This window comes from Gastrolobium bilobum, unplaced genomic scaffold, assembly GCF_033153095.1.
Source record: "Gastrolobium bilobum isolate Gb01-03AN ecotype WA unplaced genomic scaffold, APGP_CSIRO_Gbil_v1 utg53169, whole genome shotgun sequence".
In the NCBI taxonomy this organism is placed as follows: domain Eukaryota; kingdom Viridiplantae; phylum Streptophyta; class Magnoliopsida; order Fabales; family Fabaceae; genus Gastrolobium; species Gastrolobium bilobum.
This window is the reverse complement of record NW_026898687.1, coordinates 258,664-276,933: the sequence shown is the minus strand read 5'-3', so window position 1 is coordinate 276,933 and position 18,270 is coordinate 258,664. Positions and strand designations below refer to the sequence as shown.

Genomic DNA, 18,270 nt, shown 5'->3' with positions numbered 1-18,270 from the left:
CGTATCAAGAAGTGCAATTTCATGTTGTTTAGAAATTGTGGTAATGCAATTTCATGTTGTTCAGAAGTTGCATTACAGAGTGTAATTTCATGTTGCTTGGAAATTGCACTAATGTAATTTCATGTTGTTGAGAAATTACATTGAGGACCGATAAGAATTAGTGTGTCACATTGTTGATCACATTTTGGCACTAATTCTTACTACACTACTAGGCCTTGATTCATGAAGATATAATACTCATTGTATGTGAGTATGGAAGGTCATATGCTATGATATTTTCGGTATATTGATCGCCATATTCCTATGAGGAGATTATGTTGGATTGAATTGTGTTGAGATGCTGAAATTGGAATATTGTTTTTCAAAATTGTGGCCACGTAAAATTATTTTTTAGTTATTAACCCGATAGAGTCGTTTTCGAAATAAAATGATTTTCAAAATAATATTAAATTAATTAATATAGCCCAAGTGGGAGAATGTTAGAAATTTATTTTATGGGCAATATTAATTAATTAGTTTTGTATTTAAAATTAATCGAGTTAATGGATATTTCAATATTATTATTGTAACTAGCTCATTGTGATCACATTGAATTGGGCTTCTGGCATCTGTTGTTATTGGGCCTAGTTGGGCAGCAGTGTAGGCTTTAGTGTGACCCTGGTTTTCCATGATGGGTGGACCCAGTGGACACAGACTCTTTTCTAGGTTATTAGCTAGGTCCCCTCTCTAGCCTATAAATATTGGAGTTAAGCTCCATAAGCCATCATGCTCTCATCGCTGAGGCTGCCTTTATCGAAATAGGTGATAGAGAGGAAGATCTGGCATGTAGTCCTTTCAATCTTTCGACTTTGTGACGATCCAATAAGGTACACACAATCCCAACTTTGATTTCATATTGTTTAAGTATTTTATAATCATATACATGATCCAGGGTAAAATATTTCTATCATTGTAGCTCATTGTGATCACATTGAATTGGGCTTCTGGCATCTGTTGTTATTGGGCCTAGTTGGGCAGCAGTGTAGGCTTTAGTGTGACCCTGGTTTTCCATGATGGGTGGACCCAGTGGACACAGACTCTTTTCTGGGTTATTGGCTAGGTCCCCTCTCTAGCCTATTTATATTGGAGCTAAGCTCCATTAGCCATCATGCTCCCATCTGCTGAAGGCTGCCAATTTCTGAATAGGCAATAGAGAGGAAGACTCTAGCATCTTGTTCCCATATTTCCAACCGTTCTTCTCCGACTTTGTGATGGCCCAACAAGGTACACATAATTACAACTCTGATTTATTAACATTTGGTATTTTATAATCATTGCATGATTCATAATTTGAGATTTGTTCTTACTACCCTAATTTCCTTATTTGACCAACAAGAGAAATTGCAAAATGCAAATACTGTTATGGCTGTTGAGATGATTTTTTTGCAGGATAAAATATCTTCAAAAATTCTTTACTTGGCTCGCCGAAATTTGTAAGTATATGTTATCCTTGTACTTATTCTTCACATTTTCACTCTAATTTTACTGATAACATAGTCAATCAGAATCTATCTGTTTATTCTGAAATTTCCTATGTATTTGATTTGGTGTATGATTGCTGATTTTTCATTTTCATTTCTTTTTTTGGGTTAATGAAATGATTTCGAAGAATTCTTGGAATTATATGTTCTTCTACACTAATTAAGTTGTATCCTTCTTTGATGCAGGTAGATGCAGTGGTCTACTTACAAAATATATTTATTTGTGAAGGAGATTTGATTTAAGGAGATTTGATTTTATTGTATTGATTAAGACAATTTGATTAAGGAGATTTGATTTTATTGTATTGATTAAGGAGATTTGATTTTGATTAAGGTGATTTGATTTTGTTATATTGTTTATTTTGATTATATTTTTTTATCAGGTGTAGTGTGGAAAATTGGTATTAATTTTGTAGGCAAAAATTTTATAAAATAAAATCTAAAATTTTTGACGGAATTTATTTTTTGTCGAAAATCTTTACATCAGTTTTCGACGGAAATTTATTAATTTTCCGTCGAAAACTTTCGACGAAATTTATTTTCCGTCGAAAACTTTTTAAATAATTTTCGACGGAATTCCGTTGTTTTTCCGTTGAAATTTTTCAACGGAATTTGTTTTCTGTCGAAAAATCTATACATCAGTTTTCGACGGAAAAACAATAAATTTCCGTTGAAAACTTTCGATGGAATTCATTTTCCGTCGAAAATCATCACAATAATTTTCGACGGAATTTTATTGATTTTTCGTCGAAAATTTCGTCGAAAATTTTCGACACAATCTTTAATTCCGTCGAAAAATTTTACCCACGAAAAAATATTCGACGGCTTAATTTCCGTCGAAAATAAAGTTTTCGACAGAATTTTAATCATTTTCGACGGAATTTTTCCGTCGAAAAAAATACATTTTTTAGTAGTGACTATTTCAATAATTAATGATAATGAATCCTCTCGTTGTTAAATTTCATATGATGAAAATTTAATGTCTATTGCTTCTTTCATAAATTTTAATTGAACCTCACTTGTTTAATGGCAATAATATATAAAAGATCAGATAATGTGAAATTTTAATAGGAGCCACTCCCATTATTAACACTTGTGCTGATATCGCTCATATAAACATAAGACTTCATTATGGCGTACATAATGTATGCGCATGTCGTTGTACAGTACTTGAAGTTAATTAAAACCGACATCCATTAAAAAAAGGAGGGGGAAAAAACAATGACATTAATAGTGTTGTCATCCGTTGCATGCAGCACGCAGGCAAGAGCTCAAGAACTGAGTTAAAATGGGAGAATTTGTTAACATTATATTGGAATAAATCCTCGAGCATGAATTTTCAAATAATTAATTCGTTAATTTTCCATTTTTTGAAAATAAATATATTTACAACATGGCTTGCATTGCATACATAACCTTAGAATTTATGGCTGATTTGCATGCTTTCTGTCTATTTAATTTATGTCGCTCGTCAGTATTTCTTTCATCTTTTGTACGTATTCATACTTCCATAAAATGAAATCTAGCATAGTGTTAAAAAGCCAATATAACTGTACCTTAGATATTATATCCTCACGTTCCGGTGGTCATGTGGTCCAAATTTTCACATAAAACTCCGTGTCGCCTTTTAGAGTAAGGGCATATCTCAAGCTGGTTTGACTATATATGATTAATTAGATAAAGTTGAAATAGGAATTTCATTTACTCTAAAATCATTATTTTTTTTTAAATTTGGTTGGCTCAATGTGGATCAACATTCTAGATCTGCTTCTTAATAATGAGCAGAGTAGAGTTGAGTTAATTCCTTTTCCTTTTTTCAGTAAACTGGGTTTACTTGAGTAAATTTTTGGTTCTTTTGTTTAAGGTAAAAGTATGGGATTAAGATGGTGAAAATTATTACGTTCCGTTGCCCTTTTTCGGTTTTGCCCACTTCTGACATATATAATCAAAAGTATACATTTAATTTGAAATTGAAACATTCCATTCCGTTTATACCTTCATTAATAACTTAAATTATGAAATCAGAATGTATAAAAAAAAATTACATCAGAAAATAAAACCGGTCAGTTTTACTATATAAAATTTCAAGTAAAGATTGTATTAATTCACACTTCTCCTTGCCAAAAGCATGGACAACATAAACAAATCAAAAATTAACTCAATAAAACCCTGTTTATTCAAAAACAGAAAACTGATTGAATGTCAAGGTGCTGACATTCACATTGTCGGGAACATGTCTCTTGCTATCTTACCAATATAAATATGCATCCATCTCGCTATTATTTTCAGCACCTCAATCTCCAAAGTGTTACACATTCAAAAACCCTTGATCTTACTCTGTGTTTCCGGTTCTCAAGATTGATTACACAAATTAATTAAGTAGTTACTGAAATCTGCTAAGAAATGCTCTCTAGAAAGGCTAGCCAGGATTCTCATGGCCAAGACTCTTCTTATTTTCTAGGATGGCTAGAGTACGAGAAGAACCCTTATCACCCCATTCAAAATCCAAAGGGAATCATTCAGATGGGACTTGCAGAGAATCAGGTTAGCTGGTTTATTACTTTACTAAAGTCATTACCATGTTTTTTATTGCCTTAAATTAAAACTGAAGTTGATATTGATTCAATAATTAACGTTCCTTGGTAACAAGGATATTACTATATATTTTTAGCAACATTTTCCTTAATAAAAAAGTTAAGAGAATATACATAAAGAAAATAAAAAAGGTAACTAGAAGTCCAATATGGGGACACATAGACAGGAGAATAGTTAATGTTTCTATTTACAAGCCGAAATGCTCGAGTAAGCAATGTGTCAAACAAAAGGCTTTTATGCACATGTAAATTCTCCATGGTAGTGGCTATATCAACTATAACAAGAAAGCATTAGCTATGGAGCTATATATATTTCTGTGTGTGAATATATGTATTTTCATTTTTTAGCTATGTCCAACAAATTGATGACATCTTTTGCAGCTTTCATTGGACCTTCTTGAATCATGGCTTCAAAGAAATCCTGATACAGTGGGGTTGAAGAAAGATGGGACATCCGTATTTAGAGAACTTGCTCTATTCCAGGATTACCATGGCTTACCTGAATTTAAAAAAGTAAGATATGTTTTTTCTGGCTAAATATAAAAAAGAGAGTAAAATAATGTCCTTATGACACTGACAAATAATTGATGATTATTAATAAATTATTTGGTTCAGTTTAGTATTTTATTTTCATACTTTCAAAGTATATATACACGTATGTGTTTATGAGACTGATTTCTTATCTAAAAGAACAAAAAATCAAATAAAAAAGATTAATTACTGTTTCAATAATTAAGGATAATGAATTCTCTCATTGTTAAATTTCATATGATGAAAATTTTATGTCTATTTCTTTCCTCATAAATTTTAATTGCACTTATTTAATGTTAATGAAAAGAGAAATAAATATATTATTGTTCATAAGATCAAATAATGTGAAATTTCTATAGGAGGCATCCACTCCCATTATTAACACGTGCAGATATTGGTCACATGAAATCATGAATAGAAGACTTCACTATCGCCGTACATAATGCATGCGCCTATCGTTGTACTTTAAGTTACCTAAAAACGACGTCCATTAAAAAAAAGGGCAAAAAACAGCGACATTGACTGTGTTGTCATCAGTTGCATTAAGGCAAGAGCTCTGTTTGTTTGACATTAAATGAGTTCCTAACTTAAGAGTTTATGGCTGATTTGCATACTTTCTGTATATTTAATTTGTGTTGCTCGTCATTATTTCGTTTATCTTTTGTAAGTATTCACCCTTCCATTAAATTTTTTTCTAAAACAGTGTCAAAGCCTCTTTAAGAAGATTTTTTTTATTATTATTTTTGGTAGACAAGATATTTGTATTTTATATAACTCGTTTATATAAGTCATTGGTAATGTAACAGAAAAGAAGTAAAATCCAAAGCGTTGCTTATTAATATAGTAGTTTTTAATGAATACTTTTGTTTTATTTTTGCATTTTAAATTAACAACATTGATATTTGAAATATCTTAAATTACCAACATTATCTGCTTATAGATAGTACTTGCAAAAAAAAAAATTCCTTATAGGAACTAGTGGACTTTCTGACAAAGATAAGAGGAAAGGGAAGCAAATTCTTTTGTGAGAATCTTGTCCTCACAGCTGGTGCAACTCCCGCAAATGAGATTCTCATGTTTTGCATTACTGATCCAGGGGAAGCTTTCATTCTTCCCACACCGTATTATCCTGGGTATTGGTTCTGTTCCATTTTTAATTATTGTACTATATTTCAAAATCATTTCATTTAACTACAAATCTGCATGTAACCCTTGTTGAGTTTCAATTAATTTGGAAGGTTTGATAGGGATCTTAAATGGAGGACCGGGGTTGAGATTGTTCCAATGCATTGCTCGAGTTCAAATGGTTTCAGAATCACTTCCTCTGCTATAGAAACAGGCCTATCAACTAGCACAAAAATTGAATCTTAAAGTCAAAGGGGTATTAGTCACTAATCCCTCGAATCCATTAGGCATAACCATGAGCAAAAAGGAGCTTAACCATCTGGTTGATTTTGCAATTGCTAAAGAGATTCATATAATAAGCGATGAAGTCTACTCAGGGACAGTCTTCGACTCACCCAGATTTGTAAGCATAACGGAAGTTGTAAATGAGAGAACTGTCGATGGAGCATGCATTTGGGACCGCATTCACATCGTTTATAGTCTCTCCAAGGATCTTGGGGTGCCAGGATTTCGGGTGGGAATGGTTTACTCAAGTAACGTGACGGTTGTGGTTGCGGCTACCAAAATGTCAAGCTTTGGATTGGTTTCTTCTCAAACTCAGTATTTGTTTGCAAACATAATCTCGGACAAGAAATTCATTTTCAAATACATAGAAGAGAGTCAGAGGAGACTGAAAAGGCACAATGAAATGCTTGTCTCTGGCGTCAGAAATGCAGGGATTCAGTGTTTGAAAAGCAATGCTGGGTTATTCTGTTGGATGGACATGAGGCATCTATTAAGCTCTGATACTTTTGAGGCAGAGAATGAACTTTGGAAGAGGATTGTTTGGGAAGTTGGTTTGAACATATCTCCTGGGTCTTCTTGCCACTGTTCTGAACCAGGATGGTTTAGGATTTGCTTTGCCAACTTGTCTGAAGACACATTACAAGTTGCAATACGGCGGATGAAGGATTTTACAAATCCAATGTAGTAAAAGTATAGAATAGGTTAAAAGTCCATCTATTCCAAAATCTCAGTATGTAAAACATCCTAATTAGGTTCTCGTTAATTTCTATTCATTAGTTTCTAAAAGCCCTTATCTTCTAAATTAATTTTGTTATCTTTTAAGATTGTTACCTTAGCTTAGATCATGTCCATCTTTGCACATTAGAATTATCTCAATGCTGGGAAATACACTTCTTGGTGTACTCCTTGACTCTATATATAGAACCCACGACATTAATGAAAAGGGGCACGAATCTCAAATTCTATCTCTCTCTCTCTCTCCAATGGTTAACTTAATTATAATCTAGTTAGCTGTAGGGTTGATAGAATAAATTAAGGAAGAGAAGAGATTAATGATAGATTTAAAATTTCGGGATGATGTATATGATTATAAAATACCAAACAATATAAAATTAAATTTGGAATTGTGCATACCTTGTTGGACCATCATAAAGCCGTAACAAAGAAGTGACAGCATGCCAGGATCTTTCTCTCTATGACCTATTTCGAAAGTGGCAACCTCAATGCGATGGGAGCATGATGGCTCATGGGGCTAAACCCCAATATAAATAGGCTAAAGAGTGGACCTAGTTAAATACCCTGAAAAGAGTAAATGTCCACTGGATCCATCCATCACGAAAAACCAGAGTCATACTAAAGCATATACTGCTGCCCAACTAGGTCCAATACCAACAAATGACATAAGCGCAAGTCAACATGATCACAATGGGCCATGTAGGGGTTGATAGAATAAATTAAGGAAGAGAAGATATTAAGACAGAGGAAAAGAGAAATAACAAAAGAGAATTTGAATTCATTCCATTCTTCGTACAATGATGGAGCCATGAACAATGTGGGTGGGGTCTTGGCCCCAGCTGAAATTCTACAATTAGCCACGTTTTAAACGTGGCAAAATAAATTTTTATATTTTAGTATTTGGTACCAATTAAATTTTCCTTAGCCCTATCTAGGTTGAGAGGCTAGCTCTGCCACTGTCTGCATAACAACGATTACATGTTATATATATAGGGAAACTACTATTAACTGATACAATGAATCGTAAAAGGAAGTTACACGAATTACAAATACTAAAGGAAGTTACAATATTTTATTTAAAAAGAACATAACTGCAACTAACTGTTAATCTGATCCACAACATTTGTCGGGCCTTCAATGAGAACCTTGTCCTCAAGGTTTGTAAGAACCTGCACCGTTAATTAAGGAATTTAATTAATAAATTATGAGAAAATAGGAAATGATTCCATAATTGACCCTAATAATTATTATGAGGCTTTAATAATTATAGTAAGTGATTAAGAATGCTGAAAGTCGCTTTTCGGAAGAAAAGTGCAGATACCGGTTCTGCTAGTCGGTATAAATGTGTACCGAAAAAGTATCCTGGAAAATTATAATAAGTGCATGATAATTACTATAATAATATGTAGGACTTGTAAAATGAGTTTCAAGTCCAAATAATGAGAACTGGTGCTAGAAATTGGTACTGGCTTTGAAAAGCGCGTACCGGAAAGGTGCTCCGAAAATTATAAGAAAAATATGATAATTCTTGTAAAATTGAGTAGGTTAAGAATCCAAAGTTTGGGATTAAAATGCTAAGCGTAGCAATTAAAGTTAATATTGTGTGTTAGAAACTTAACTGCTTATATAAGCCATATGTGAGGGCACGAAACCCTAGAAAACAGACTCCTATGCGTGGAGAGTGGCTGACCAGATTTTCCAGACACTGTTTTTGGCTTCTCTTCTCCATTCTTGAGGTTTGAAGCCATTTCCTTTCAATTCTTTTCTCTTAAACACTTGTGGTGAGTGTGAGTGATCTTTGGGAGTGTGTTGGTGGCATTTTTCTGTGTTGAGGGTGTTGACCTTGGTGTGTGGAGCTGCTATTTTGGGTTGTTGGGGTTGGTGGAGCTTTTGCCTTGGCACTTGGTGCTCCAAGGAGTGATCTTTGGGTGCAAGAACCTACCTTTGTCTCCATTTTCATTTTGGGAACCGAGTCAGAACCTTTGGTGTTGGTAGTGAGCTTCAAGAGCATCCCTCTTTTCTGTTTGAAGCTTGGGTGAGTGGTTGAACCCTTGAACTTGTGTTTTGATGCTTAAAAATGGAAGCTCCATGTATGTAAAGGCTAAAAGATGATAACTCAATGTTGGGGTTGGTCAAACACATCTAGAAATGCATGTTTAAGTGTTTAAAATTGATAAAAACCCAACCTTGGAAGGATATCTTCACGAAATACGGTTTCTACATTCTGTCGTGAAATATCCGGATATCTTCCCGAGAAATATCCGGATATGTGATATCCGGATATGGGATTTGGATATCCGGATATTGGATATCCGGATATGTACAGTGAGATATCCGGATATTGCATATCCGGATATGGTCCCGAGGAATATCCGGATATTCTGGGATTTCGTAGAACAGTAGCTGTGTTGTGTGTACAGTAGGCTATTGGGGGTTTGTGGACCCTAGATTGATGAAGTTGAACTTCTGTAATTAATGAACTAAGTCAGAGTCAAGTGATTAAGGACTTATGGCTTGGTATGGAGCCTTAAGACGTAAAACGTAAAGGATAGGCGTTGTCTTTAAGTTATATGCTTGTGGTGCATTATTATTGATATAGAATTGGTCCATAACAGATTGTGAATCTGCTGTGTTTGGACTTTGAGCTGTGGACTCTTGGCTTTGGGTGTTAGCTTGCAAGGTAAGCTTTCGTGTCCTCGGTTTAGCCATGTTGTGGTTCCACCATGTCCCATGGGGGTGTGGTTATATGCATGTTGTGTTACATGCTTTGAATATTTGAAATGTTGTTGAGCTTTATGTGTAATGGCTTTTAATATGCATGTGTTGTTTCATCTTGACGGTAAGCCTGAGTATATGGCGTCATACGATATGGTGATCCGTGGTGAATGCAAGTGGCGTCTTGCACTATGTGTGGATATTTGGCGTATATAAATCATGCATTTCTCTGGCCAGTAGAATAGAATTGACACACATGACATGATTATCTGCTGCATTGCACTGTTTTAGAAATGATATTGATGAACTGCTTTTAAACTTATATTGCACATGTAAGTGAGCTTGGGGTGGAAGATCCTTGAGGACCCCTTGTCTTACTGAGATTTCTTGTTTAGAGATCTCACCCCACGTTTGGGGAATGCTTATTTCAGGTTCAGGTAGTATGGTGACTGATGCCTCTGGCGGCAGGAGGCCAGAGCTTAGCTGATTAGGATATTATGTTGTATTGCTGCCATGACTGGATTTGGATGCTGTTTATGTTTCCCGCTATTCATGATTATATTGTTGTTGAGACTGATGTTGGGCTTGTTGCCTTATTTGAGTGAGCATGGGGATTGTCCATGACACTTTATGTTGGTACTTTTAGATTGGAGTTGTATAACCTGCTAGTTGGTCCGGCCTACTTGTGGTAGTCCCGTGGTTTCTAGAGACACGCTTTTATTATCTATGTTATGAGGTATTTCAGTTAGCTGTTTTATTGCAATTATATACAGGCGATGTTTTATTAATTGATTAATAAGCAAGTTGGTAATGATAATAACATCATAATTGAAAAGAAAAAGATATTCCGCATTTTTAATTAAGCGCTGCTTAATATGATAGTATGATAACATTACCGGATATATACGGGGTGTTACAAGGTTCAAACCAGAATCTTTGAGATGGTGGTGTGAAATATCAATTGGTGATGTCTGTGGAATAGATATGATTAATTAGTGACGGAAGCTTGTGATTGGCTAGAAATTATGAGCTTAAATCTGATTGGGTGGTGGCCTGCATGTCCTAGCTGTTAGGATAACGTCTTTGGAACTTTTTGGTGGCAGTAACTGTTTCTAGGTGACGTTAACGAAGAGGAATAGAATTTGTATCACATGAAGTAGAGTCCTCGTCAGTTTCTTCCATATATAAAAGTGAAGCATGCCCTTTACGTTTGTGGCCAGAGACATCATTTTCATCACAATTGTAACAAAGGCCTTTATCTCTACGACTTTGCATTTCAACAAGGGTGAGACACTTGATGCGTATAGTAGTTATCGGTTGAGAAGATGGTGTGGAGTTGGTTGTAGAAGGTAGTACGAGGAGTGTTGAAATAACAGCAAATTGTGTAGAAAAGGGTGGTTCATGTGAAAAATGTGTCTGGGTGTTAAAATATGTTAATTGATCCTCATGAACATGTGCTAGTGCAAAGGCTTCATGAAAATCTTGGGGTCGATGGGTGAGCACCCCACGTTGAATCTGGGGTTTGAGTTTAGAAATAAGGAGGCTTCGACGCGAAGTTAGAGAAAGGCTTGAAACCCAACTTGCAAGATTTTCAAAAGAAGATTGATACTCAGTGACGGTCTCCAGTTGTCGTAATTTTGCTAAAGTACCTACTGGGACATCGAATTGTGGTAGACCAAAGCACCGATGAATGGCCCACATAAAAGAAGCCCATGTTGAAAGTAATCGTTAAATATCCCTTGAAACCAACAAGCAGCAGGCTGATCCAAGTGAAAAGAGGCAAGAATTAAGCAATATGCTTCTAGTATGTGATAATATTGGAAATATCGATTCACTGCAAAAAGCCAATTTTTTGGATCACCCTCAAAAAAATGTGGAAAGTCTAATTTCAATGGTCGGAATCTGGTGTTCTCAAATCCAACATTTTCATTTCATGGTACATGTGTTGAATTTGGACTAGCGCCAAGAATTCCATTAGTAGAAGTACTAATGGTAGAGGATGTATGGATCTAAAGCAAACGAGATAAATCTTGGCGGATAATATGAAATTGGTTATTCTAAGATTCTTGAAGTAACGTGTGGCATTCCTGGTATAATAACCCTAATTTGGATAATTTAAAATTAGAGAGTTATTATAAGGACCTAAGGGTCATTAATGAGATAAGGAAGAAATTATATGAATTTTGATATCTATATTTCTGGTATTTTAAATAGGTGGATTTCTGCCTGTTAATTTTGATTGCTGATGCAACAATAGATAGTAAAATAACTCTAACCAGGTGAATCTGAGTTAGAGAGTTATTCTAATAATATAAGCATCATATATGAGTTTATAATTCAATTCTGTAAAGATTAACATCCATATTGTGGGTATTATGAGAAAGTGAGTTTTGACCTAATAGTTTGTACTGCTGAGGCAGTAACAGGTATCTGACTAACCCTAATCAGAGAATCTGAGATAGAGGATTATTATAAGGATATAATTATCATAAATGATAAGAGGATTTGGTTCTGTGAATTCTGATATCCATATTGGGTTATTTTGATAAAATCATTGTTATCGGATAATTTCTACTGCTGTGATAGCTGCCGGTATAGTACAGGAACAAAAAAAATGAGAAAAGAGAATATAAGTCCAATGTATGCCAAAAAAGTCATAATTAGACCAATGATACAAAAATTAAGAAAATTATAAAATTCGAGTACAGTTAAGAACACCAGTAAAGACTACAGTGCAATTAAACAACAGTAAGTGTATATGTGATCTACTAATCAAATTTTGGAGTTAGGAACATGATAATTAAACAAATTTAATATTAATTACTTAAAGTTATAGTCTTGGGTGTTCTCGGGTAGAAATTTGATAACAGTCCAGGAACATGTTGTTTTATATTGTAGCTTGCTAGCTTGCTCGCTTCAGCGAACAAGTTAGCGAGCAAATCCTATTTTCTCGCTGAGTTATAAATGCAGCGAGCATCTCGTAAAGAAAAGCTCATGGATATTTTATAAAAAGGGAACGAAATAGGGAAATTGGCATGGATTCTTAGGCCATTTTCTGCTACCTAGAAAGGGGGAACGCTCTGTTCCAGACCCGAGGAGCGGAGGAAAAGATCGAAGCTTCAACGCGGAGATCAACATCTGAGTTTCTTTTATGGATTTTTCTAGTTTCTTTTCATCTTTTGTTTTAGTGTTCCTGACTATGACTATGTTAGGCTAGGTTTTCTTGTAGTAAAGGTTAGATTGAACCAATGAGTTCTTGATGTTATTTATTCTTTTCCTTTCAATTTAATATTCAATCTTTCATGTTGTGCAATTACTGTGTGTTTCATTCTTAATTCTTTTGTGAATTGATCACTCGTGAAGGGATATTTGAGTTAAGCATGACAATAGGGATGTTTCCATGTTGGTGTATGATTCTGACATGAATAATTGCTAGGTTTATTTGATCTAGGGATATACTAATAGAACATATTATTGTGTTTGTTCATCGCTCTTAATGCTTGCCCTAGGTGAAATCACTAAGGGATTAGGATTCTTAATAGGTCAAAGAATTAAAATACCAAAGGATTGAGTTTTGATTATCTATGACAAATTATCAACAACATGAGTTTGGATGTTAATTGAGGGGAAAAGGTAGATTCATTAGGATGAAATTTGGGAAAATCAAAACCCTAGCTATGCTTTTGCATCATTAATAGTTATTCATATCTTAGTTTTTGTTCTTGTTCTTGATCATTGTTTGGTAGTCTTAGAATCTATTTTTATAATTCAATCATATTCATAAAACCATTTACGATTGATCCAACTTTGACTGTGTAGTGAAACTAATGCTTGATAGAACAATTCTCGTGGGAACGATATCTTACTAATTATTTTATTACTTGTATCATCGGTATACTTGTTGAGATCACAACAAGTTTTTGACACCGTTGTCGGGAATTGAGTGCAAAATTGTACCAAAAGAGCTAAACAGAAACTATATGCATTTCATCGTGACAAACATTTTATAGCATCCAAGCTAAAGCATGGTGGGTCACAAAGATCCTTCTACATATGGATAGAACTTGACTCGTTACCCTACCATCAAAGTTAATTCAAAGATCATTTATCAAGGTATAATATCACAAAAGCAATCATGTGTCTATTTAAAATAACTCTTATCTACCCAAGTGTGGTGGCTCAGTTGGTAGCATGGGGACTGAGTAGTGGGAGAGGACCTCGGTTCGAATCCCACCAACACCATCTGGGGAGGAGCATAAGTACCGTAATCATTGGACTCGCACCCGAACTCTGGACTAGTTCTATAGGCGGCTCAAAGAGTCGAACCCGTGGGGATACCGGGGGTTCTGATTCGCCTCAAAGGGATAATTAGGATCAGTTTCAAAAAAAAAAAAAAAAAACTCTTATCTCCCCTAATTTCTGATTTAACAAATTCACCTAAATAAAGAAGGAATAAAGAAGTTTACCGAAAAAAAGAAAAGAATAAAGAAGACAATGAAGGAATAAAGAAGACAAAAGAAAACTAAAGACGAAAATATAAGGTTGGTTCAGGAAGGTGTATGAGACTGAGAAAAAAATTTCCCACATAAAAGAAAAAGAGGCGTGGCTAGAAAAAGTAGCATAAATGTAGGTGTTGAAAAAAATTGGGGACACTGAGGGAAGGAACAAATAATTAGAGAGAAAGCTTAAGAGATACTCAAAAAGATCTTCAAATACCAAATTGAAAATATTATTGGTGCTAGTGCAACACATTCATACACATTTACACATATGCAGGCTGCAAGATGCTAGGTAGTTAGAGCCCGTTTCTTTACACTTCTGAAAAAAAGTAATTTTTATCTCTTTTTTATTTTAGAAGTTCTTTTTACAAAAGTTAGAGCTATTTATATTTTTATAAAAATATTTAGTTTTTGAAAAAAATATTTGACTTTTGACTTCTACTTTTTTTAGAAGTTAAAATTTTTAGCTTCTGGAAAAAGTAGATTTTTAACTTTTTTTGTGACTTCTACTTTTTTTTAAAACAGACATCCAAATGAACTAAAACTGAGAAGTACTTTTTTTCAAGAAAAAGAATAGCTTTTGGAGAAAAAAAAACTCATTCTAAAATCAGAAGTTAGAATCTGTAAGACCCACAAACCCTCTTGGATTCCACTCACGGCTTCAATTATCATTTGTTTTTCTTTTTTCTTATTCTTGACATATTTCTTAAATTATTTGATTCACTGAATTTACCCTTTTAATTTATCATTTTATTTCTTGTTTTTTCGTACAACTTTTATATTTGTGGCAACGAAAGAGGGAGCAGAAATATTGAGAAAATCAATATTTTTCTTGAAGCTGCACAACAACTTAATTTCATTTAATACATTTAAATATTTTATTCATTATTTTTTTTAAATTTATATATTTTGATATGGGTTAATATTATTTTATCCCAATATATAAAAATTACATTTCCAATTTTGATCGTTATTTTTATTTAATGATTTTAATTTTTAAATTATATAAACCATTGAATATAAGTAAATCAATTATAAAAAATAGGATAAGACTTCCTGATAATAACCAGCCACATTTTCTATTATTGTAGAAGTTATATTCTAATTTGAAATTCCAAATGCTTGATATAATATTTGAGAAACCCTGATGTGCGAGTATTTTGATCATCATTAGTTTGAATTCTTATAATACCAATTAATTGAGGTCAGATTGTAAGTCTACAAGAAATATCCCCATGAACTCCCCAATCTCAACGTGGATTTTTAACGAGAAATGACGAAGAAAACTTGAACCAAAATCAAGATATGCGCACGGAATTGAAGTAATATAAATAGACTTCATTTGAAACATTTACTTGAAAAATTATATATTCTTAAATCTTAGATGCATTAAATTTAGATTTAAATTATTAACAATAAAACTCAAAAAGTATCAACACTTCGAAATGGTTATCATATTGTTCTTGGATACTCAGCATGTTGAATTTTTTTTGATATTTTTGGAAATTTTTAGCAAAAATTTGTAATTTTTTAACAAAATTTTATACTAATACAAGAGCTGTATATACTAGCAATAACAATTAGATAACTAATAATATTTTATTATGTTTTCAATGATTGAAATTGACTAATGAAATATTGATATCTTTATTCTATGTTAATTTTTTTTTTTTTAAATAAAATATATATGTTGGGTCTGACTGCTCTCACATTGAACTTTTCTCTTTTAAGTAGATTCTCACGTTGAACTTTAAATGGTAAGAGTTACTTAAACTTTATAAAACATGCAAACAAATCATTACGTTCAATAATTAAATCAAATGTTAATGCGTGCGTTAAGGGATGGCAAAATGGATTGGCGGGTGGATCGTGTCGTGTTAAGATCTGATTTGCGGATAAATTATCTAATCTGAACAAGATAAATTTTTGTTTATGGGTTAAAAATTGAAATTTGGACACGATCCACTGTGAGTTGCATGTCACACAGGTTAGCCTGTAAAAATTAAAATTTTATTTTTTTAAAAAAAATAAAAAAAATTGAATAAAGAATGCGGGTGACCTGTAACCCATAATGTGTTAAATCAAAATCATCAAAAAAAAAATTAATTTTTTGAGTATAAAAAAAATTTATAAGTTGACATGCGGCCATGTGGCTCAACTCATGACACGACATTAAATTTTATGTCATTTATCCCAACTCATACACGATCCATTTTACCCCGCAACCAACAAGTCACTGCCAAGGTAGTTAAAAACTCGCTTTAATACTTGAAATTGACATTTTTCCCTTTTTTACATCAAAACGTTTTCGTCAATTTCCCCTTGTTTTTACATTTTTTATTATGATCTTACTTTTTTGATTTTTTATTCCCTTTTTGTTTTTGGTAAAAACTCAATTTTGTCAATCTTCATCATGACACTTTTTGCCACCCCATTAATAAGCATATCAATTCTTAATTGATTATCGTATTCCGCTGAAAGCTTCTTTAGATTGTGCAAGATACCTATTACGAAATGGTCAGCCTTTTAGGGGACATGATGAGTTTGAAAGTTCAAATCAACAAGGTTTATTTATTGAAACTCTAAAGTTTTATACTAAGCCAAATAAAGAGATGAGTCATGTGGTCTTGCAAAATGCCCGCGATAATCACAAAATGACTTCACAAAAAATTCAGAAAGATCTTGTTCAAGCTTGTGCTGATTTGACTGTTAAAGCAATAATTATTGATCTCGGCAACGATTACTTTTCGTTGTTAGTTGATGAAGCTCGTGATGTTGCAATTAAAGAACAAATGACAGTTGTACTTCAGTATGTAAACAAAAAGGGGTCCATTGTTGAATGTTTTATTGGCATAATTCATGTTTTATTGGCATAATTCATGTTTCAGATACTACTGCACAATCACTAAAAGTTGCGATTGATGGGTTGTTTTCTAAACTCGGTTTAAGTTTGTCTAAATGTCGCGGTCAAGGCTATGATGATGCTAGTAATATGCGAGGTGAATTCAAAGGGCTTAAGAGTTTGATTTTGGCAGACAACAAATCTGCATTTTATATTCATTATTTTGCTCATCAGTTGCAATTGGCACTTATAAAGGTTGCAAAACATTATACGAAGATTCAAGAATTTTTTGATATGCTTCAAAAGATGGCTACCGTTGTGGGGGGTTCATGCAAGCGGAAAGAAATTCTTCTAATGAATCAATATGAGCAAATAGTTGAAAGAATTGCTCGCAGTGAAATACTAACTGGAAAAGGTTTGAATCAAGAGACAACCATAAAGCGACCTGGAGACACTCGTTAGGGTTCCCATTCTGGTACAGTTACAAGTGTTATCTCATTATTTTCTCCAATAATTTCCTTAATAAAAATTATTGAAGACGAGCCTAAGAATGATGCTGTAAGAACTGATGCAGGTTGCATTTTGTATGCCACGGAGGATTTTGAGTTTGCATTCTTGTTGCATCTTATGAAACTTATCTTGGGGATTTCTTATGAGTTGTCACAAGCACTACAAAGAAAAGATCAAGACCTTTTAAATGCAATTGGTTTAGTAAAGGTAGTCAAGTCTCGCTTACAAGAGGTGAGAGATAATGGTTTTGATGAATTGCTTCAAGAAACGAACATATTTGCCAATAAATATGATATTGACATTCCAAATATGGAAGATGTTTATTGCCCTAAAGGAAGATCAAGACGGAGATTGAAATCATTCACATTCTTGCACTACTTTAAGGTGGAGTTATTTAATAGAGTGATAGATACTCAGGTTCAAGAGTTGGGTGATCGATTTGATAATGTCAATACCAAGTAGCTTGAGTGTTTGAGTTGTCTTGATCCTCGTGATTCATTTGCTACTTTTAACAAAGAAAAGTTGATTGAGTTTGCTAGATTTTATCCATTGGAGTTTGATGAGCTTGCAGATATTCCTTTTCTTTCTTCAAGTCTAAGTAATTTTATTGTTGATGTAAAAGCTGATTCTGATTTTGTCAATTTGAAATGAATTTCTGAACTGGCTTTAAAGATGGTTGAGAAGAGAAAGGATATTGTTTATCCACTAGTCTATTTGTTGATAAAATTGGCACTCCTTCTACCAGTAGCAACTGCTAGTGTTGAGCGAGTTTTTTCTGCAATGACTTTTGTTAAGGATAAGTTGTGCAATCGGATAAATGATGATTGGTTTAACGCATGCATGCTAACTTATGTTGAACGTGATATATTTGATAAGATTGATGATGAAGATATAATGCAATATTTTCAACAATG

The 18,270-nt window shown here is 33.5% G+C and overlaps 1 protein-coding gene and 1 pseudogene across 1 annotated transcript; both read left to right on the top strand.

The window, feature by feature from the left end:
• Positions 1–3,923: 3,923 nt before the first annotated feature.
• On the top strand, positions 3,924–6,740 carry LOC133318376 (1-aminocyclopropane-1-carboxylate synthase CMA101-like; annotated as a pseudogene).
• Positions 6,741–16,658: 9,918 nt separating this feature from the next.
• Positions 16,659–17,818, top strand: LOC133318375 (uncharacterized). Its single transcript, XM_061520361.1, has 3 exons — positions 16,659–16,845; positions 16,893–17,303; positions 17,421–17,818. The coding sequence occupies exons 1-3, from the start codon at positions 16,659–16,661 to the stop codon at positions 17,816–17,818; spliced, it is 996 nt and encodes a 331-aa protein (XP_061376345.1).
• The last annotated feature ends 452 nt before the right edge of the window (positions 17,819–18,270 follow it).

Coding starts and splice junctions, on each gene's coding strand:
- LOC133318375 (XM_061520361.1), top strand. CDS start 16,659: ATGACTTCACAAAAAATTCAGAAAGATCTTGTTCAAGCTTGTGCTGAT. Junction 16,846..16,892: donor AAAGGGGTCCATTGTTGAAT/GTTTTATTGGCA, acceptor TTCATGTTTCAG/ATACTACTGCACAATCACTA. Junction 17,304..17,420: donor AAAGCGACCTGGAGACACTC/GTTAGGGTTCCC, acceptor GAACTGATGCAG/GTTGCATTTTGTATGCCACG.